This window comes from Procambarus clarkii, chromosome 8, assembly GCF_040958095.1.
Source record: "Procambarus clarkii isolate CNS0578487 chromosome 8, FALCON_Pclarkii_2.0, whole genome shotgun sequence".
NCBI classification, from domain to species: Eukaryota; Metazoa; Arthropoda; class Malacostraca; order Decapoda; family Cambaridae; genus Procambarus; species Procambarus clarkii.
This window is the reverse complement of record NC_091157.1, coordinates 14809922-14833681: the sequence shown is the minus strand read 5'-3', so window position 1 is coordinate 14833681 and position 23760 is coordinate 14809922. Positions and strand designations below refer to the sequence as shown.

Genomic DNA, 23760 nt, shown 5'->3' with positions numbered 1-23760 from the left:
TCCCCTCATAGTTTCCCTTTCGGTATGCTAACCTTTTGGTTTCGGTTACGTGAGTGAACATCCGTCTTCTTGTTTTCGTGAGTGAGCGTGCATGTTTATGTTTGTGTGAGTGTACATGCCTGATTATGTTTGCGTGAGTGTGCATGCGTGTTTATGTATGCCTGAGTGTGCATGCGTACTCACCTATTTGTTCTCACCTAGTTTATTTTTGCGGGGGCTGAGCTCTGGCTTTTTGGTCATGCTTGTCAACTGTCTATTAACTGATTTTCAGATTCCTGAGCCTATTGGGCTCAATGAAATCTACATTTGAACCTGTGTATGGAGTCTGCCTCCACCACATCATTGCCTAATGCATTTCATTAGTTAACTACTCTGGGACTGAAAAATAATTCTAATGTCTCTTAGGCTCATCTGGGTACAACGTTTCCACCTGTGTCCCCTTGTTCCTGTTCCATCCGCGCTAAAGTGTTTGTTTGTCTTTGTCCACCCTGTCAATTCCCCTGAGAATTTTGTAAGTGGTTATCATGTCTCCCCTTACTCTTCTGTTTTCCAGTGATGTTAGGTTCAACTCCCTTAGTCTTTCCTCGTAGTTCATACCACTCTCTTCCGGGACCAGTCTGATGGCATAACTTTGAATCATCTTTAACTTTGTCTTGAGTTTAACTAGGTATGGACTCCAGGCTGGAGATGCATACTCCAGGATTGGTGTGACATATGTTGTATATAATGTTCTGAAAGATTCCTTACACAAGTTTCTAAAGGCCGTTCTTATGTTGGCCAGTCTAGCATATGCCGCTGATGATATCCTTTTGATGTGGGCCTCTGGGGACAGGTTAGGTGTGATTTCAACCCCCAGATCTTCCTCTCTATTTGACTCTTGCAGGATATCACCTCCCAGATGGTATCTTGTATTTAACTTTCTGTATATGCGTGTTCATGTTTGCGTGAGTGTGCATGCGTGTTCATGTTTGCGTAAGTGTGCATGCGTGGTCATGTTTGCGTGAGCATGCATGTGTATTCTTGTTCATGTTTGCGGGAGCGTGTGTGTGTGTGTTCGTGCATGCTATTTCATGTTTACGTGAGTGTGCTCGTCCGAGCAGAAGATTCATGTTTACGTGAGTGTGCTCGTCCGAGCAGAAGATTCATGTTTGCGTGAGTGTGCTCGTCCGAGCAGAAGATTCATGTTTGCGTGAGTGTGCTCGTCCGAGCAGAAGATTCATGTTTGCGTGAGTGTGCTCGTCCGAGCAGAAGATTCATGTTTGCGTGAGTGTGCTCGTCCGAGCAGAAGATTCTAAATTTATTCAATAGTTCTGCTTCAGAGTCAATATACAACTTTAAGGTGCAGGCAGGTGAGGCAATATGTTAAGTGATTTTTAAATTTATGTTTGTGCCTAATCTTGTGTATGTATGTAACTCATCTTCCTTCCTTCAGTCCTTATTTAAGCCCATTTAGTCCTCTTGATTAATGCCCATTTCGTTCTCTTGATTAATGCCCATTTAGTCCTCTTGATTAACCCCCCTGTAGTCATCCTGATTAATGCCCCTGCCCTCTCACCACAGCCCTGCCCTCTCATTACATCCCTGCCCTCTCACCACAGCCACTGCCCCCTCACCACATCCCTGCCCTCTCACGACAGCTACAGCCCCTCTCACCACAGCCCTGCCCTCTCACCACAGCCCTGCCCTCTCTCCACAGCCCTGCCCTCTCACCACAGCCCTGGCCTCTTACCACACACCAGCCCTCTTACCACAGCTCCTGCCCTCTCACCACAGCCCCTGCTCTCTCGCCAAAGCCCCTGCTCTCTCGCTACAGCCGATGCTCTCTCTCACCACAGCCCTACCTTCTCACCACAGTCCCTGTCCTCTCACCACAGCCCCTGCCCTCTCACCACAGTTCCTACCCTCTCACCACAGCCCCTGCCATCTCACCACAGCCCCTGCCCACTCACCACAGCCCTGCCCTCTTCCCACAGCCCTGCTCTCTCACCACACACCAGCCCTCTCACCACAGCCCTGCCCTCTTACCACACACCAGCCCTCTCACCACAGCTCCTACCCTCTCACCACAGCCCCTGCTCTCTCGCCAAAGCCCCTGCTCTCTCACTACAGTCCCTGCTCTCTCTCACCACAGCCCATGCCCTCTCACCACAGCCCCTGCCCCTCTCACCACAGCCCTTCCGTCTCACCACAGCCCTGCCCTCTTACCACACACCAGCCCTCTCACCACAGCTCCTACCCTCTCACCACAGCCCCTGCTCTCTCGCCAAAGCCCCTGCTCTCTCACTACAATCCCTGCTCTCTCTCACCACAACCCATGCCCTCTCACCACAGCCCTGCCGTCTCACCACAGCCCCTGCCGTCTCACCACAGCCCTGCCGTCTCACCACAGCCCCTGCCCCTCTCACCACAGGTGTTCTCATGGATCGCTGTGTTCGTGTTGCCGCTGAACGCCGCCATCAACCCCGTGCTCTACACACTCTCAACAACGCCCGTCAGGAAGAAACTCTCACACCTGCGTCAGACTGTCAGCAGCAGGAACACGCTGTCAGCGTCAGCGATGTCAGGTGGGTATCTACACCCTCAGTACTTACTCACCAGGTGAGTATCTACAACCTCAGTGCTTACTCACCAGGTGAGTATCTACAACCTCACTTCATAAGTCCTTACAGTAACACATCCAGCATCACACGACCTTACAGTAACACATCCAGCATCACACGACCTTATAGTAACACATCCAGCATTACGCGTCTACAGTGAAGTCGCGACCTGTCTGTAATGCACGCACACATGCAGCTGACTGTGGCCTCTGTCATGGCACTGCCGGCGTCTGTTACTGTCCAACAAACTTAATTACCCCATAATGACCCAACTAACACGCAAGATATTCAATTACTGTGACGACGTTACATTTCGTCTGGACACTTGAAAAGTCGTTGCTTGATAAGGGGTCCAAGACGAATCTAGATGTCATTGCTTGATAAGTGGTCATAGACGGATCTAGACATCGTCACTTGATAAGGGGTCCAGGACGGACCTAGACGTCGTTACTTGATAAGGGGTCTACGACGGACCTAGACGTCGTCGCTTGATAAGGGGTCCAGGACGGACCTAGACGTCGTCGCTTGATAAGGGGTCCAGGACAGACCTAGACGTCGTCGCTTGATAAGGGTCCAGGACGGATCCAGGCGTCGTCGCTTGATAAAGGGTCCAGGACGGACCTAGACGTCGTCGCTTGATAAGGGGTCTAGGACAGACCTAGACGTCGTCGTTTGATAAGGGGTCCAGGACGGACCTAGACGTCGTCACTTGATAAGGGGTCCAGGACAGACATAGACGTCGTCGCTTGATAAGGGTCCAGGACGGATCCAGACGTCGTCGCTTGATAAAGGGTCCAGGACGGACCTAGACGTCGTCACTTGATAAAGGGTCCAGGACAGACCTAGACGTCGTCGCTTGATATGGGGGTGCAGGACGGATCCAGACGCCGTCGCTTTCATTTCATATATGCGAGCTGTTGTGTGTTTTCAACCTCGCGATCATCACAAGAATTACCATAGATATCAATGATGTAGCCTTCACATCTGTATATATTTCTTAGGTCTTCTAAGATTTGGATTATTATTTGTTAGTGATGTGTTTTTGGTTTGAAGAGTGCGCTGGAGCAGCCTTGAGCCAGCAAGAGGTGGGTTGCGAGGGAGGTGAGGAGGAACAACGGTCGTGAGGTACGAGGGGAAGGTGGAGCGGTAATGACCGGTGTTTAGGGAGGGGGAACTGACTGCCGGCTAGGCAGTGCGGGAAGAGGGACGTAGGAAACTGACACTATCGATCCATGGACATGCCTCGCAAGCGATCTTGGATGGGTTGAAACCCTAGACATGGCGTATCAAATTGGCACTAATCTTTAACAGTTGGGCCTTGTTTACCCAGCAGTAATTGGAGACCTTAACGTGTTTCAGAGGCAACTAGTAGGGTAAGGGGAATCAGATTTCGGCTGCTCAGCTTCCCACCTGTATAAATATGAGGAACACACTATATTTATATTATGCCCGGCCATTTTCCTGTTGAATCTGTTTCATGACAGTACTTATTAAGTAATTTTCAGACGAAGAAGCCATGCCTGGACAATTATATAGTGCCGCCCGGCTCACATAATGTTGTTACAGTCCTATACGCTAAGGATTCAAACACGAGAGGAGGACACGGGACTATTTCCAAGGTGATGTATGCATTGACGACTCTATAGACACAGTGGGAATGTGGAGATCAGCAACACTCTTGTTATCTATTTACCGTAGAAGCGAGCCATTGGCATCAAGACTATATTTAGAAAACAGAGCCAAGGGGCTTCAAATGAGTCTCCAATTTACCTCTTCTTCCCGCTCAGAACACTAGGCCTAAACAGTCTAATAGGTGGTACAAGTGTTGTGCTAGTTGACTCTTCAGAGGTTGCATTGCGTGGCCTATTAGACTGTTTTACAGGAACTTTTTTTCGACGGCTCATGAAACAGAGGAAAGGGTTCTGAAAGATATTAATGATAGGAACGTTATCCTACAGACAAAAAATCAGAAAATACAATTGACAATTTACTACAAAAACAAAAAACGGCCAACCTACTCATTAAAAACTCCCCAGACACCAACGCCTTGAAGGAAACCAACGTCGTCTATGCCTTCACATGCCCGCTTGGGGACTGTAAGCCCCAAAGAACTCAGTATATAGGCAAGACAACAACGTCTCTTTCTAGGCGATTAACACTGCACAAACAATAGGGCTTCTTGAGGTTACCTTGAGATGATTTCGGGGCTTTTTAGAGTCCCCGCGGCCCAGTCCTCGACCAGGCCTCCACCCCCAGGAAGCAGCCCGTGACAGCTGACTAACACCCCAGGTACCTATTTTACTGCTAGGTAACAGGGGCATAGGTGAAAAAAACTCTGCCCATTGTTTTCCATAGGGCACATTCCTATGTTCGTTTCCTAAATGTGCCTAAATGCCAACAGCGACTGCCCAGACAGGTACAAGAGGAGTGTTGTTAACGCATATGTCGACCGTGCTCTCAGCCACAGCTCAGAATGGAAGCAAGTCAACGAAGAACTCTGTAGGGTAAGGCAGGTCCTAGTCAACAACGGCTTCTCCAATGGTTTCGTAGAAGACATCATAAGAAGGAAAGTGAAACGCCATGCAACCTCTGAAGAGACAACTAACACAACACCTATACCCCCTATTAGACTATTTTACATGAACTTCTTTTCCACAGCTCATAAAACGGAGGAAAGGGTCCTGAAAGATATTGTTAATAGAAACGTTATCCCTACAGACAAAAATCAGAGGATACAACTGACGATTTACTATAAAACCAGAAAAACGGCCAGCCTACTCATGAGAAACTCTCCAGACACAAAGCAGAACGCTGTAAAAGAGACCAACGTCGTATATGCCTTCAAATGCCCACTTGGGGATTGTAAACTCCAAAAAACCCAGTATATAGGCAAGACAACAACATCTCTTTCTATGCGTTTAACGATGCATAAGCAACAAGGCTCCATTAAGGAACATATAATCTCTTCCCACAACCAAACCATCGCCAGAGAAATCCTAGTAAACAACACAGAAATCATCGATAGATACAGCGATAGCAGACGGCTTGACGTTTGCGAGGCACTGCACATTAAGAAGTAAACACCAGCAATCAACAGCCAATTAATGCACAACTATATTCTACCCACCTCAAGACTCCGCTCCAATATAGAAGCATCAAGAAATATGGACCAATAGGCTTTCTACAATCACTTCCATTTCAATACCCATTGTTTCGTGTTCTGTCTTGTGTTGATGAAATTAATACCCTATTAAATACCACCTCACCCCATCCACCTCACTCAAATGTAGATATAAACAAATCGGAGATATGTAAGTTCTATTCAGTTGTGTATGTGTAAAGTCTTTGAAAATGTAATAAGTTTTACGAAACGCGCTCAAGTGTCGCGTCAGACTAGAAATAAAAATGAATTTTGGAGAATTGATTTTTGAATTACCTCCAACAGTGAAAAGAAATGTACGAAAAATTGAGAAAATTCGTGTTAGAATTATTAATCTTACTTTTTCGGTCATATTTAATAATATATATATATATATATATATATATATATATATATATATACAACTTTAGAACACTTTCCCACCAGGAGAATCGAACCCTAGCCAGCACAGAAGCCTTCCAGCTACTGGCAACACAGGTACGCCTTTAACCCACTGCACCACGCTCAGACCCTTGAAAGAGATAGTAATTTGGAGTATTTATACACCCCAAAGATTACCACCTCCCAAGGGCAACTAGAGCAAGTGTTCTAAAGTTGTATAACTTCACTTGCGCGTTTAGGCAAGTTGTGCATCAAGCATAGACACAGAGTTCTCCCATATTAATAGGGCCTTGATAAAAAACGTGAAAGTGACCCCTCACTTGCTCTAGTTGCCCTTGGGAGGTGGTAATCTTTGGGGTGTATAAATACTCCGTAATTACCATCTCTTTTAAGGGTCTGAGCGTGGTGCAGTGGGTTAAAGGCGTACCTGTTATGCCAGTTGCTGGAAGGCTTCTGTGCTGGCTAGGGTTCGATTCTCCTGGTGGGAAAGTGTTCTAAAGTTGTATAACTTCACTTGCGCATTTAGGCAAGTTGTGCATCAAGCATAGACACAGAGTTCTCCCATATTAACAGGGACTTGATGAAAAACGTAAAAGTGACCCCTCACTTGCTCTAGTTGCCCTTGGGAGGTGGTAATCTTTGGGGTGTATAAATACTCCAAAATTACCATCTCTTTTAAGGGTCTGAGCTTGGTGCAGTGGGTTAAAGGCGTACCTGTTATGCCAGTTGCTGGAAGGCTTCTATGCTGGCTAGGGTTCGAGTCTCCTAGTGGGAAAGTGTTCTAAAGTTGTATAACTTCACTTGCGCGTTTAGGCAAGTTGTGTATCATATATATATATATATATATATATATATATATATATATATATATATATATATATATATATATATATATATATATATATTATCAGCATTATTGTAAATTATATTATGTAAAATAATTATATAAATATAATTATTTATTTACGTAATATTTATATAAGATTTAACTAAGTGTAATCTCACCCCCGACAGGGAGTCGTGTGGCGTCGTTGTACAAGGTCCGGGGGTCCACGGACGTCACGGACATCGTCCGGCAAGGCGACACTAATGGTCGCTCCTCCGTCGCCACGTCTCCGACGTCAGTGTTCACGACGTCCACCTCACTCTCCCCAGAGGCTATCCCGTACGTGTTTACGTCTCCAGAGGTCGAACCTCAAGAGGTGGTTCCCAACGGCCCGGGGTCATCTCTTCTGCTGTCTGTGAGCGGCGCGGCGGAGAGAGTTCCCGTCAGTCTTTGTCCTCATGATTCACTCTCTGCACAAGAATGTCACCAGAGTCAAGGTCCCAGGGGGCTGGAATTCGTGCCCCTTGAGGAGCTGGCAATCACCCTCCCTGGGGCCAAGAAGGCCTCGAGCCGCAAGATAAATCGCAGAAAAAATCCCTCGGACAATCGATACGACTAGATAGTTACCTAGATGGCACCTTGTCAATTGTATCAAATGAGTATGTTTGTGTGTATTCAATATATGTATTTGTTTATATTTTCTAGTGACTGCATTGTGTAATTACTTAATGTCATTGATCGCACAGTCAAGTCAATATATATGTAAAGTGTTTTCGGTTTCAATATTGAAGACAATACAATGGGCATAACTGACAGTGGTGTAATTAACACGGAATGTCATTCCCTACTCAGGTAGGTCTTCAACCTGACAAGGTCACTCAACCATCGCTCGACGTAGGTCCATTACCTGGTCACTCCTTCCTTCAATCGGTTTTCGAGAGGTAGGGTATCATATTTCTCAGAAGTGCTAAATTAGTATGATTCTACAGCAGCACTAGGAAGGAATATGTGGAGAGAATAAGCCATGGAACCGAGTCATGCTTCCCGTTCTCAATACCTTCTTATAATAGTATCAGGATATAGCCGTAATACATAAATATGTATGATATCTTTATCGAATTAAAATTTAAGGAAACTTTTTCACCTGGTGTATATTTCAGATTTTAATATTCTGTAAATTTAGCTCTTTATCCACTTCCTAAAGTGCACTGTTGTATCTTATCACAATAACACAGTGGAGAAGGTTATGTATGGTCACAGATCTACCAGATATAATAAGCTAGTTTCACGAACTTTAAAATTAATATAATTCTGCCTCTTCCATGACTTCCTTAGAGACAGTATATAGAAATAGGAATATTTTCTTATCCTCATCAACTTAGATTTTATATATATGAATATATAAATATATATATATATGTATACACACACGGAAATCGCAATTGCGTGATGCATCAAATGAACAAATCCACCAGGGCCGTAACGAGGATTCGAACCTGCGTCCGAGAGCATCCCCGTCGCTGCCTTAATTCGACTGAGCTACGACATGGTAAACGGAGTTGAAACCGAAGTTCTACTGAACTTACTGGATCCTGCAGCCTCTCCGAGGTACAAACCAGGGTTTTACACAATTCCCCCCATGCACTCGAGCTATGTCAATAGGCCGTTCTCCCTCTTCGCCCTTACTTCATTCATTTTGACCTTTGTTTATGAGGACGTGCTAATTTTACCATGTCGTAGCTCAGTCGATTAAGGCAGCACTTAGAAAGGATTAAGACATAAAATTTCCTTAAGGAATATATTAAAGGAAATTTCCTGTCTAAATCCTTCCTCCATCTTCTGACATTGTGAACATTACACAATGTTCATCGCGTGTTAATTCTTTGCACATACACACGCCATCATCGGTGCTAAAAACAGAATATATTCATAGCAAAATTAGCTAAAAACAATTAAATATATATAAAAATAATATACTCAATAAAAATTACTAACATAAAAACCTAAACCTAAGCTATATTCAAAATAAAAGACAAAGATATATTCACAAGAACAAGAATACTAAAAGAACTCAACACCTACTTAAAAAAAGAAGACTATTAGTGTAAACCCGTCCTCAGACCAAGTCCATTCCAGCCAGCGGTCGACCTCGAAAACGCATTCAACAATTTTAACATGCCCTTCATTCAAAATAGGAATTTTCCCAAATATAATTTACTACTGTTACATATCAACATATTGTGCATATTTAAGCATTGGTTAAGTTAATTGTTTACGTTCTGTTGTCGATTATTTTATTTGTAGTACGTGGGTGAAGCATTTACAGCGTTGTGGTTCGAACAGAATTCGTCAACGAAGCACTTGTTCGAGAAGTGTTCGAACGTCATGAGTTGTTAGTCGTGTGTAAACCGGTTTTCATTTATAAACAGGGGGTTTGGCTGATGTATGGAATGGACTTTGGCCTTTGTTTATGAGGACGTGATAATTAGTGTACAACTGAGTCGACCACTCCGAGCTGTTCAACTCGGGTTTCATTTTAAAGATCGAGATACTCTCTAAAATATTGAGTTCAAGGTGAGACGAACTACAAGCAGCCCGTCCTCCAAACAAAGATTCAAAAGTGATTCCGTGCACCCGTAATACCCCCCTGTTTATGAATGGAAAACAGTTTACACACGACTCACAACTAATTATTTCGTTCGAACACTTCCGGAACAAGTGCTTCACTGACGAATTTTGTTCGAATCACAACCCTGTAAACCAACCCGTCCTCGACTCAAGTCCATTACATTCAGCAGTCAACCCCACAGACGCATTCATAAATTTTAACATACTGTTCACTCAAAACGGGAATTTTCTCAAATATAAATTAATATTATAATATATTAGCATATTGTGTATATATAGGCATAGGATAGGTTAGGTTAGGTGTTTAGGTTCAGTTGGCGATTATTTGTATTTGTAGTACGTGGGTGAAGCATTTATAGCGTTGTGATTCGAACAAAATTCGTCAGTGAAGCACTTGTTCCGGATTTGTTCGAATGTCAGCAGTTGTGAGTCGTGTGTAAACCGCTTTTCATTCATAAACAGGGGGTTTGGTGGGTGCATGGAATCACTTTTGGATCTTTGTTTGGAGGACGGGCTGTGTAAACAGCCCGTCCTCCAAACCTGACGTGTCGCTGCTTTCTCTACTTTTGTGCGGCATCGTTCCGCATTCAGGATTTGCTTGTGTTCTAGTATTGAACCCAGAGGAAAGTCGATTGGGTATCCCAAAAGCACGACTCGTGTGCGTCTTTCTGAAGGGTCCAGCTTTCTCAAGCATAAAGGTTTCTCTTGCAGGACTGTTACTCTAAGTAATTTGTAATCTATTGGTCTTGTGGTGTCATTATAATTTCTTGTTTCAATCTGGTTGAGCTTTGGTTGTTCTGTTCTATTGCCGTTACTACTCTATATGCTGTAGGAAAGTAGTCTGTCTGCAGGCGATGAGTCACAATAACGTGGCTGAAGTATGTTAACCAGACCACACACTAGAAGGTGGAAAGTCGATTGTGAATCGACATTCTCACAATCGAATTGAGAATGGTCCAGGACGGACCGAAACGTCGTAGTCCCTTCACCTTCTAGTGTGTGGTCTGGTCAACATTGTCTGCATTATCTTGAATTTTGAAACATGTGCAGTCTGGCGATGTCTGGTGGTGTCCTCTCCTGTCTCATACTGTCGTCTTGTGACTGGGTTGAAGACAGAGAAGCATTGTTTGACACTGGCTAGTGTGTGACTGGTGGTGTCCTCTCTAAGTCCATTATGTCTGGTGTATTACCGTTAGAAGCACTTTGTGTAGCCTCAACAGCAGTTTTTTTCTGGTGCCTGTTACACCTCAGTCCACTGTCCCTCCTCGTCTGAAAGCTGCCTCCATTGCCTCTTTCTCTTTGACTTCCCCATGACGTGTCCACGTAGTGAGGACCGATTCTCTGCCCTACCTAATGCCTGAGACTTTCCTAGGCCTGGAGAAATTCATTCATTTCCAACGGAGGTCGTAAAATTATTCCTCCAGGTGGAATCAGGGATACCTAACACCTACTTGAGAAATTTGGTCTACCTTTCCCTGTCAGGCTCAGTACCCTTCTTAGGTGTCCCCTTGTGACGATGCCCGCAGGGTATTCCCTCGCCCTACAGGGTAGGACTCTAAGTGACTTGGTCAGTGATACAGTCCTCAAAAAATAATAATAATTATAATTGATCATGGGCGACGAGTACGATACGACAGTTCGGGTTGCGCACAATACGTCTTCTGGGCAGTAGCTAATCAACAACATTGTTCGTCAATCAATTGTAGACGAAATCGGTATTGTTTCCTAACAAACAAGATATACTCTGGGTCTTGGAGAATTGACGTGTTCTTCCTCACAAAACCGCGTTGATTTGAGCTGATGGGTGCTCTGATTCTTAAGGATCCCTGAGAATAAAACCATGTGCGGCCAGCTAGCAATGGTGCCGGCAGCGAGTCCAGGTCATTCATTGATTTGTGGTTCACTAACATCATTAATTTAATAGTGAGTCATGGTTCACTGACGTCATTCATTGGATAGTGAATCATGGTTCACTGACGTCATTAATTGAATAGTGAGTCATGGTTCACTGATGTCATTCATTGGATAGTGAGTCACGGTTCACTGACGTCATTAATTGAATAGTGAGTCATGGTTCACTGATGTCATTCATTGGATAGTGAGTCATAGTTCACTGACGTAATTCATTGGATAGTGAGTCACGGTTCACTGACGTCAATAATTGAATAGTGAGTCATGGTTCACTGACGTCATTAATTGAATAGTGAGTCATGGTTCACTGACGTTATTCATTGGATAGTGAGTCATGGTTCACTGACGTCATTAATTCCATACAGTGTTTGAGTTTACGTCTGTCAACCTCTAGATGGTTATTGATGCCATCACAATATTTTGCTGGCCAACCACACGTCTCTAGTTGCCTTTAAAGCCTAATAGTAGTCTTATTTCTCCTGGACCACTACCACATGTGACCATGGTAGTGGTCCCAGGACCACCACCACCTGGGACCATGGTAGTAGTCCTAGGAACACCACCACATGTGACCATGGTAGTGGTCCCAGGACCACCGCCACACGTGACCATAGTAGTGGTCCTTGGACCACCACCACACGTGACCATGGTAGTGGTCCCAGGACCACCACCACATGTGACCATGGTAGTGGTCCTTGGACCACCACCACACGTGACCATGGTAGTGGTCCCAGGACCACCACCACATGTGACCATGGTAGTGGTCCTTGGACCACCACCACACGTGACCATGGTAGTGGTCCCAGGACCACCACCACATGTGACCATGGTAGTGGTCCTTGGACCACCACCACACGTGACCATGGTAGTGGTCCCAGGACCACCACCACACGTGACCATGGTAGTGGTCCCAGGACCACCACCACATGTGACCATGGTAGTGGTCCCAGGACCACCACCACACGTGACCATGGTAGTGGTCCCAGGACCACCACCACATGTGACCATGGTAGTGGTCCCAGGACCACCACCACACGTGACCATGGTAGTGGTCCCAGGACCACCACCACATGTGACCATGGTAGTGGTCCCAGGACCACCACCACACGTGACTATGGTAGTGGTCCCAGGACCACCACCACACGTGACCATGGTAGTGGTCCCAGGACCACCACCACACGTGACCATGGTAGTGGTCCCAGGACCACCACCACACGTGACCATGGTAGTGGTCCCAGGACCACCACCACACGTGACTATGGTAGTGGTCCCAGGACCACCACCACACGTGACCATGGTAGTGGTCCCAGGACCACCACCACACGTGACCATGGTAGTGGTCCCAGGACCACCACCACACGTGACCATGGTAGTGGTCCCAGGACCACCACCACACGTGACCATGGTAGTGGTCCCAGGACCACCACCACACGTGACTATGGTAGTGGTCCCAGGACCACCACCACACGTGACCATGGTAGTGGTCCCAGGACCACCACACGTGACCATGGTAGTGGTCCCAGGACCACCACCACACGTGACTATGGTAGTGGTCCCAGGACCACCACCACACGTGACCATGGTAGTGGTCCCAGGACCACCACCACACGTGACCATGGTAGTGGTCCCAGGACCACCACCACACGTGACCATGGTAGTGGTCCCAGGACCACCACCACACGTGACCATGGTAGTGGTCCCAGGACCACCACCACACGTGACCATGGTAGTGGTCCCAGGACCACCACCACACGTGACCATGGTAGTGGTCCCAGGACCACCACCACACGTGACCATGGTAGTGGTCCCAGGACCACCACCACACGTGACCATGGTAGTGGTCCCAGGACCACCACCACACGTGACCATGGTAGTGGTCCCAGGACCACCACCACACGTGACCATGGTAGTGGTCCCAGGACCACCACCACACGTGACCATGGTAGTGGTCCCAGGACCACCACCACACGTGACCATGGTAGTGGTCCCAGGACCACCACCACACGTGACCATGGTAGTGGTCCCAGGACCACCACCACACGTGACCATGGTAGTGGTCCCAGGACCACCACCACACGTGACCATGGTAGTGGTCCCAGGACCACCACCACACGTGACCATGGTAGTGGTCCCAGGACCACCACCACACGTGACCATGGTAGTGGTCCCAGGACCAGCACCACACGTGACCATGGTATGTGTGTGTGAAGAAAACCGGACAAATAATAATGTCATGACCCAGGTGATTAATATTTCTTCACTAATGAACGTAATAACAATTTATGTTATTCATATCTGTTATTTATGTTATAATGTATGTTTTCTTATGAAATAATTTGTTATTTAAGATTTTACGAATTGCTTTGTGACGATATTCATTATGTAAAATATTACTTTTATTTTATTTATTATTACTATAAAATGTTTCTTTTTCCTGAAAATTCTCAACAGTACAGACAATTATTAATGTAACTAATTTGGAAGGGAACTGCAATAAAAATAAAAAAGTAAAAATGCATTTTATTGGACATAATAGTGATAAGAATATTTGTCATAATAGTAATAAGAATATAACCTAAGAGTCAAGGACACTGCAGAAGGCCTATTGGCCTTATAATAATGCCAAAGGCCAATAGGCCTTCTGCAGCCTCCATAAGAGGCTGCTACTATTTATATCCACCCAATCTCATTCATGTATGTCTAACTTACCCTTGAAACAATAATCATAAGAATAAAGGTAAATTCAGAAAGCCTATTGGCCCATACGAGACAGCCCGTTTAAAACAATCGAGGGACCCCACCTCCTCCACGTTATGCGGTAATTGGTTCCACAAATCAACAACTGATATCAGATTCGGTATCAATACTGATACCGAACCAGTATTTACCCATTTCTTTCCTAAATCTATACTTAAACAATTTATACCAATTTATATCATTGTTTACTATTAAACATTATACCCTATCAATATCCCTTTGTTATGTCCATTCATCCACTTGTAAACCTCTGTCATGTCACCCCCCAAACTCTTCGCCTTTTCAGTGAATGCCATTTAAGTTTCGTTAATCTTTCTTCATATAACATGTTTCTAATTTGGAGGACTAACTTTGTTATCCTACGCTGGACAGCCTAAGAGGGCTGGTCACGTTCTAGTGAATTTATATTCATTCTATAAAAACTGAACTGCATAATCTAAAAGAGGCCTAACCAGAGCAAGATATAGCTGAAGAATTCACATGGACGGATAATCTGGTCAAGATGCTAGAGAAAGTGGACTTGAAACAGACCATTAAAAACAAAGAAAATATCAGCAATTTTGGCAGCTTCCATAGAAAGACTCGAGTCTAAAGATAATCACTGAAGGATTACCAGTTTAAAAATCAGCATGAGACTCGCAGAGGCTCAAAGCAGTCAAAGAACAACAAATTGAAACCCTCTCACGACCGACAACCGCTCACATCTTCACAGAGTGATCAGATAATCAAGAAAGAGATTCTGCTGATGCAGCAGTTTACATTAACAACCATGAAGCTTGCTGGAGCATGAATAGTAAGTACTCAGCATTGCAAACAAAGTTATATGTCCAGAAAGAGGCCATAAATTATGAAATTGACAATAAACAAATCCACAAGGGCCGTGATGAGGTTCGAACCTACGTCCGAGAGGATCCCAGATGCCCTCGTAGGTCTTAATCGACTGTGCCACGAAACGGAAAAGAATTGAAACCGGGAGTTCATCTGCCCTCACACGGGTCCTGGAGTCTCTCCAGACACAATTCCCCCGTGCACCCGGGCTCTGTCAATAAGCTGTTCTACCTCTTCGCCCTTACTTCATTACACAGAAATCACAATAATGCAGTATGAAGAGGTAGAACCTCTTCCTTCCGAGCTATGGACAGAGCCCTGGTGCATGGGGGAATTGTGTTTGTCTCGGAGAGACTACAGGATCCGTGTGAAGACAGATGAACTCCCGGTTGCAATTCTTTTCTGTGTCGTGGCACAGTCGATTAAGGCCTACGAGGGCGTCTGGAATCCTCTTGGACGTAGGTTCGAACCCTCATCACAGCTAAGGTGGATTTGTTCATTTGATGCATCACGCTATTGTGATTTCTGTGTGTAAATTGACAAAAACATACTGACTCTAAATCTTCGCTCCATTGTTATCCAGCCAGCACAGAGATAATAAACAACTCCTTACAGATATCCTACATATAGGAAATGTAGGATATCATAGAACACAATCTAGAGCTGTCAATCACTCTAAATTGGATATCAGATCAAATTGGCATAGATGGTAATGTAAAGTAATGAGTGATAATATAATGAGTGCACATGAAGAAGAAAATACTCCCAACTACCAAAAGTCGCCAGAGTCAAAATAGTGGAAGGAAGATCCACTGCGATGTGGTACGAGCAAGCAACTCTTTTTATCCTGGAAAAAATATATCCATTGCAGTAGCCATACACAGACTCAGACTTGGTTACAAGTGCTGCTGGGAGGTAATAAGCGCAATAGTTGAAGAGTGTCATATCTGGAACAGAAGCAGAGGCGCCACTATTGCACTACTTACAGGAATGTGAAGCTACTGAAGTTTGATACTACATGCGCATCAAACTCTAATGCAGTTTAATTAATTAAACATTAATCCAATGACAGCAGCTGCATTAGATGCAAAATCCACAGCGACTACAATGGTTAGAAAAACAGATGAGGAATGGGACGCATTAGTGAATACTGCGCATCTATATCTGCTACCAAGATAATGTTATTAAAACAGGACTAAAATTAAAACAGTGCGCTAAAACAGGTGCGGAAAAGAAACGCGAGAAAGGGAGGAAACTCCACCTTCATTTGTAACTTTGACCCAAATATCATTAAAGGTTATCGCGAATAACCGAACTCAATTACGAGTTCACTATAGCCTAAAACAACAAGAACAGCCTCCACTTACGGGCTAACCGTAATTTTGCTACATAGAAATTTTGTTCCAGTCGCTGAATCTAAAACAAATGATGTTCCCAGATGGAGCATCTGGGAACATCATAGCGACACCAAAAGTTTGATTGTAATGTTTACCGTGGAAAGAGAAAAAGTTGGAGTCAACACAGAGTCTGTGTTAACCCTATTTCGAACATTTGTGCATTGATTTTTTTGGTTTTAAATTTTTACTAATCATAACTCTCAAATCCCTTTCGCAATTTTAACAACAGTTAGGGTTGGTTCCTTTATATGTAGGAAGTTTCTAAATAATGCGTTCCTTAATAAGGAAACTTAATAAGGAATCGTCAATTAATTTTATCAATTTTTCTGTTTCGCTATTCCCTGTTTTGTTAAACCAGTTTATTCCACTAAAATTAAAGTCACTCATGACACAAACACTGTTTGACCTAGATATTTCATCCCATCGTTGAAATATCTATGATTTATAGTTTCCGATTTACGGGTTATTCATGACCATGCCACCTCTTAATCTTTATCAATCAATCTTGCTTCCATTCTATGTTTGGTGGCCTGTAAATAAGTACAGTTATAAGATTTTACCATTTTCGTTTAATTCTCACAAAATTATATCTGAGTGGTTCAGTTTTGATTCCCTCCTTGACACTACATTTTCTATATTGCTACTTCCGAAGATGAGGAGACGACGACGTGTCGGTCCGTCCTGAACCATTATCATGTCGATTGTGAAGACTATGGCAACCGGTACAGTGCAGGGCTTGAGTTATTCGGTGCAGGACGGATCGAAGCGTCGTCGTCTCCTCATCTTCTGATGAGTGGTTTAGTCTTCATATCTTCAGCCACATTATTGTGACTCATCGTCTGCATATATGGCTACTCTCCCTATACTTTGTAAATCTGTATGAAATTGCTGAATGTCATATAAACGGATTTAAACTAATAGTTCCCTGTTTTCTAAGTTTATCCATGTGTAAATTTTACTTAATAGATAGTGGTATGGGAATGGATTTGGAGAAAGGAGGAAATATGTGGATGTGGTAGAAATGTCTTTTACATTCAGGTATTTGCCAATTTGCCCACGATTCGAGAATCGTGGGGAGAAGACTTCCATTGTTAAATTAAACAAAATATATAAATATACAGGAATAGTGAAAAGTGCAAAGCAGGTTACTAACATTTATTTAGGTAAATAATTGCAGTTTAACTGTTACAAAAAGTACAAGAAACATATAATGGTGCTGATGCGACCTGGAACATTGAACACCGCTACTTTACTTTGTCTTCGTGTAAATGATGCTTGTTGCCTGAAACTCGAACTATGGGGTTCAGTTCACGAAGGCTCCGTAACCCTCCACATCACCGCCCACGGGATGGGTATGGGGTGCATAATAAACAAATGAAATGAATGAATTAGCTGTAACTGTGGTTCCAGGTTCCCGTGGAGGCGTGGCTAAGTTATCTGTTTCTGAAGTGACAATATTGATCGGTGACAATGAGAGCGAGTCTAAATTAGGCTGCACGCGTTCCTGGCGTCTGGAACACTCCCTGGCAGTATTTTCCTTATTATCATTATTAACGACATTATCATTATTTTCTAGCTGTTTTTTTGCTAAGCTCTTCCGTCTCTTCTCCCAGCAGCAAACACACAGAATGATAAGGCACATAAGGCACACACACAGAAACGCTATTCCACACATAATGCCAACACCCACCTTCGACGCATATATGAACAGTTCTTCTGGTCGTTCCATTTTCCTTGTCGACCAGAGAGCAGTGTGGATATACAGAAGAAAGCCCGAGTGTGATATTAACACACGAGTACAACTGTTTTATACTCTCTCGCCACCTCACACGAGATCATACGAACAATTAGCGGGTAGATCCAAGTATTTCCCCGAATTCCCCCGCCACCTCACATAGCTCAGGGCATCCCGCGCCGGCCAATAACACATAACATGTAAATAACTACAAAAAAAGCCTCTAGATAAATACGAAGCAAATCATATTTATATTCCACCAAATTTCTTCACATATCTTCACTTCTTCTTCTTTCTTCTTCATATATATATATAGAGAGAGAGAGACAGAGAGCATTTAACAACTGATAGCTTAGTTGTTGCCTCTCAGCCTTGACAATATTTAAGAACAAATAGAAGAATGAGGGAAGAAGAACATACAAATGAAGGTAAATGCAGAAGGCCAATTGGCCCATACGAGGCAGCTTAAGAACATAAGAATGTAGGTAACTTCAGCAAGCCTGCTGTCCATGCGAGGCAGCTCCTGTTTAAGAACATAAGAACAAAGGCAACTGCAGAAGGCCTATTGGCCCATACGAGGAAGCTTCTATCTATAACCACCCAATCCCACTCATATACTTGCCCAACCCGCGCATGAAACAATAGAGGGACCCCACCTCCACCACGTTACGCGGTAATTGGTTCCACAAATCAACAACCCTGTTACCGAACCAGTATTTACCCAAGTCTTTCCTAAATCTAAACTTATCCAATTTATACCCATTGTTTCGTGTTCTGTCTTGTGTTGATACTTTTAATACCCTATTAATATCTCCTTTGTTATGTCCATTCATCCACTTGTAAACCTCTATCATGTCACCCCTAACTCTTCGCCTTTCCAGTGAATGCAACTTAAGCTTTGTTAATCTCTCTTCGTATGAAAGATTTCTAATTTGGGGAATTAACTTAGTCATCCTACGCTGGACACGTTCAAGTGAATTTATATCCACTCTATAGTACGGCGACCAAAACTGAACTGCATAACCTAAATGGGGCCTAACCAGAGCAAGATATAGCTGAAGAACCACACCAGGTGTCTTGTTACTAACGCTTCGATTATTAAATCCCACTGTCATGATGCATTCCAGTATATACACTGGAATGTAGTATACCATATAAATTGAATAGATCGAATACTAATGATCCAAAGTGGATAACAAAGGATCTGAAAAACCTTATAGGTAAAAAGAGAGCGTGGTTCAAAAGGATTAAGAATGGGGAAGTCTGTTTAGAACAGGAATTCGTACAACTGGTTAGAAGTGTTAAAAAAGAGATAAGGAAAGCAAAAAGAAACTATGAAATTCGCATAGCAGAGCAAGCAAAGACAAATCCTAAAGGGTTTTTCCAGTTATACCGGACAAAGATTAGGGAAAGGATAGGTCCATTGAAAACTGAGAAAGGTCAAATAACAGATAGTGATGAAGAGATGAGTAGTATTTTTAATAAATATTTTGTATCTGTATTTACTAAAGACGAACTTAACAATATGCCTTCTGCCGAACAAGTCTATGTGGGTGGGGACGAGGACAGGTTGACGAGTTTAGCAGTTACCAGGGAGGATGTTCTTAAACAAATAGTAAAACTCAAACCAAACAAATCCCCAGGGCTGGATGAAGTGTTTGCCAGGGTGCTAAAAGAATGCAAAGAGGAGCTTTGCGACCCACTGTCTACCATATTTAATAAATCAATAGCCAGGCAGAGTGCCAGAGTTTTGGAAAGTTATACCAGTTTTTAAGAGAGGAGATAGATCACTTGCGTCTAACTATCGACCAATTAGCCTAACGTCTATTGTGGGAAAGTTACTCGAATCTATAGTAGCAAATAAAATTTGTCTTCATCTTGAAAAACATTAATTAATAATTGAGTCGCAACATGGTTTTATAAATGGCCGTTCATGTTTAACAAATTTATTATCTTTTTATTCTAGCATAGTTGAGGCAGTTGATAGTGGTAAGGATTGTGATGTTGTGTACCTTGACTTTAGCAAAGCTTTTGATACAGTGCCACATGAAAGACTGATTAAAAAAATAGAGGCTCATGGTATTGGGGGTGCTATATTAAGCTGGATTAGGGCATGGCTATACCAAAGGAAACAGAGAGTTAGTATAAATGGATTCAGGTCAGAGTGGGAAAATGTTGTAAGTGGAGTGCCTCAAGGCTCTGTCCTGAGCCTCTGTTGTTTATAATATATATAAATGATTTAGATTCAGGTTTGAGTAGCAACATTTGCAAATTTGCCGATGATACTAAAATCGGTAGGGAAATTAATTCGGAGGAGGACTCACTATCACTTCAAGTTGATCTAGAAAGGGTTTTGAAATGGTCAAAGGATTGGCAGATGCAGTTTAATGGGATAAATGTAAAGTTCTGAGGCTAGGTAATGATGATAGAGTTACAAGATACGAGCAAGATGGTGCTAACATAAGAACAAAGGTAACTGCAGAAGGCCTATTGGCCCATACGAGGCAGCTCCTATTTATAACCACCCAATCCCACTCATATACATGTCTAACCCACGCTTGAAACAATCGAGGGACCCCACCTCCACCACGTTACGCGGTAATTGGTTCAACAAATCAACAACCCTGTTACTGAACCAGTATTTACCCAAGTCTTTCCTAAATCTAAACTTATCCAATTTATACCCATTGTTTCGTGTTCTGTCTTGTGTTGATGCTTTTAATACCCTATTAATATCCCCTTTGTTATGTCCATTCACCACTTGTAAACCTCTATCATGTCACCCCTAACTCTTCGCCTTTCCAGTGAATGCAAGTTAAGCTTTGTTAATCTTTTTTCATATGAAAGATTTCTAATTTGGGGAATTAACTTAGTCATCCTACGCTGGACACGTTCAAGTGAATTTATATCCATTCTATAATATGGCGACTAAAACTGAACTGCATAATCTAAATGGAGCCTAACTATAGCAAGATATAGCTTGAGAACCACACCAGGTGTCTTGTTACTAACGCTGCGATTAATAAATCCGAGTGTCCGATTTGCCTTATTACGAACATTCATGCATTGATCCTTTTGTTATAAATTCTTACTAATCATAACTCCCAGATCCCTTTTGCAATCCGACTTCGCAATCTCAACACCATCTAGCTCGTATTTTGTAACTCTATCATCAATACCTAACCTCAGAACTTTACATTTATCAGCATTAAACTGCATCTGCCAATCCTTTGACCATTTCAAAACCCTATTTAGATCAACTTGAAGTGATAGCGAGTCCTCCTCCGAATTAATTTCCCTACCGATTTTCATATCATCGGCAAATTTGCAAATGTCACTCGTCTTCTAATACGTCAAATGCTGTTAGATCCTTAGGTGTAAGCTATTAGTTGTCGGTTTTGCCAAGGCCTTCTTAAGACTTCTTAAGACGTTGTGAAAGACCCCTGTCTTTCAAGACGAGGACTTCTTAATACTGGTCCCGTCAGTCCTTCTTAATGAGGTCCCGTCAACACTGGCCTCCTCCTTCACCCAAAATCCACCCAAGAGATATCCACCTCCATATTGGGAGATATCCACCCAATCTCATTCATGTATATGTCTAACTTACCCTTGAAACAATCATCATAAGAATAAAGATAAATACAGAAAGTCTATTGGCCCATACGAGACAGCCCCTAATTTATAACCACCCAATCCTACTCATACATGTCCAACCCACATTTAAAACAATCGAGGGATCCCACCTCCATTACGTTATGCGGTAATTGGTTCCACAAATCAACAACCCTGTTACCGAACCAGTATTTACCCAAGTCTTTCCTAAATCTAAACTTAAACAATTTATACCCATTGTTTACTATTAAACATTATACCCTATTAATATCCCCTTTGTTATGTCCATTCATCTACTTGTAAACCTGTCATGTCACCCCCAAATTCTTCGCCTTTTCAGTGAATGCCATTTAAGTTTCGTTAATCTTTCTTCATATAACATGTTTCTAATTTGGAGGACTAACTTTGTTATCCTACGCTGGACAGCCTAAGAGGGCTGGACACGTTCTAGTGAATTTATATTCATTCTATAAAAACTGAACTGCATAATCTAAAAGAGGCCTAACCAGAGCAAGATATAGCTGAAGAATTCACATGGACGGATAATCTGGTCAAGATGCTAGAGAAAGTGGACTTAAGAACATAAGAACATAAGAACAAAGAAGAACATAAGAACATAAGAACAAAGAAGAACATAAGAACATAAGAACATAAGAACAAAGGTAACTGCAGAAGGCCTATTGGCCCATACGAGGCAGCTCCTATTCTATAACCACCCAATCCCACTCATATACTTGTCCAACCCGTGCTTGAAACAATCGAGGGACCCCACCTCCACAATGTTACGCGGCAATTGGTTCCACAAATCAACAACCCTGTTACTGAACCAGTATTTACCCAAGTCTTTCCTAAATCTAAACTTATCCAATTTATATCCATTGTTTCGTGTTCTGTCCTGTGTTGATACTTTTAATACCCAATTAATATCCCCCCGGTTATGTCCATTCATCCACTTGTAAACCTCTATCATGTCACCCCTAACTCTTCGCCTTTCCAGTGAATGCAACTTAAGCTTTGTTAATCTTTCTTCATATGAAAGATTTCTAATTTGGGGAATTAACTTAGTCATCCTACGCTGGACACGTTCAAGTGAATTTATATCCATTCTATAATATGGCGACCAAAACTGAACTGCATAATCTAAATGGGGCCTAACTAGAGCAAGATATAGCTTGAGAACCACACCAGGTGTCTTGTTACTAACGCTGCGATTAATAAATCCAAGTGTCCGATTTGCCTTATTACGAACATTTATGCATTGATCCTTTTGTTTTAAATTCTTATTAATCATAACTCCCAGATCCCTTTCGCAATCCGACTTCGCAATCACAACACCATCTAGCTCGTATCTTGTAACTCTATCATCATTACCTAACCTCAGAACTTTACATTTATCAGCATTAAACTGCATCTGCCAATCCTTTGACCATTTCAAAACCCTATCTAGATCAACTTGAAGTGATAGTGAGTCCTCCTCCGAATTAATTTCCCTACCGATTTTCGTATCATCGGCAAATTTGCAAATGTTGCTACTCAAACCTGAATCTAAATCATTTATATATATTATAAACAACAGAGGTCCCAGGACAGAGCCTTGAGGCACTCCACTTACAACATTTTCCCACTCTGACTTGATTCCATTTATACTAACTCTCTGTTTCCTTTGGTATAGCCATGCCCTAATCCAGCTTAATATAGCACCCCCAATACCATGAGACTCTATTTTTTTAATCAGTCTTCAGTCGGTCAGGTGAAGTCACAGTGAGAGGTTGTGTTAACCGGAGCTCCTGAGTGTTGTTATATTATCATAGCAATATGGAAGTTGTAGTGAAGGACCTGGTGACTCTAGTGGGAGCCCTGAGGACAGAGTTGGACTCTCTGCGGGAGGAGGTGCGTCAGCTTAAAAAACAACGAGAAGTAACGAA

At 43.0% G+C, this 23760-nt stretch overlaps 1 protein-coding gene across 1 annotated transcript in view; it reads left to right on the top strand.

Annotated features, from left to right (window-relative positions):
* The window catches only part of LOC123759743 (G-protein coupled receptor GRL101), a 785517-nt gene extending 773266 nt beyond the window's left edge, over nucleotides 1-12251 (top strand). Inside the window, exons 27-28 of the mRNA XM_069319377.1 lie at nucleotides 2411-2564; nucleotides 7156-12251. Coding sequence (XP_069175478.1) covers nucleotides 2411-2564; nucleotides 7156-7586 — 585 coding nt within the window. The 3' untranslated portion in view covers nucleotides 7587-12251. The remainder of the gene's footprint in view (nucleotides 1-2410; nucleotides 2565-7155) is intronic.
* Nucleotides 12252-23760: the final 11509 nt, after the last annotated feature.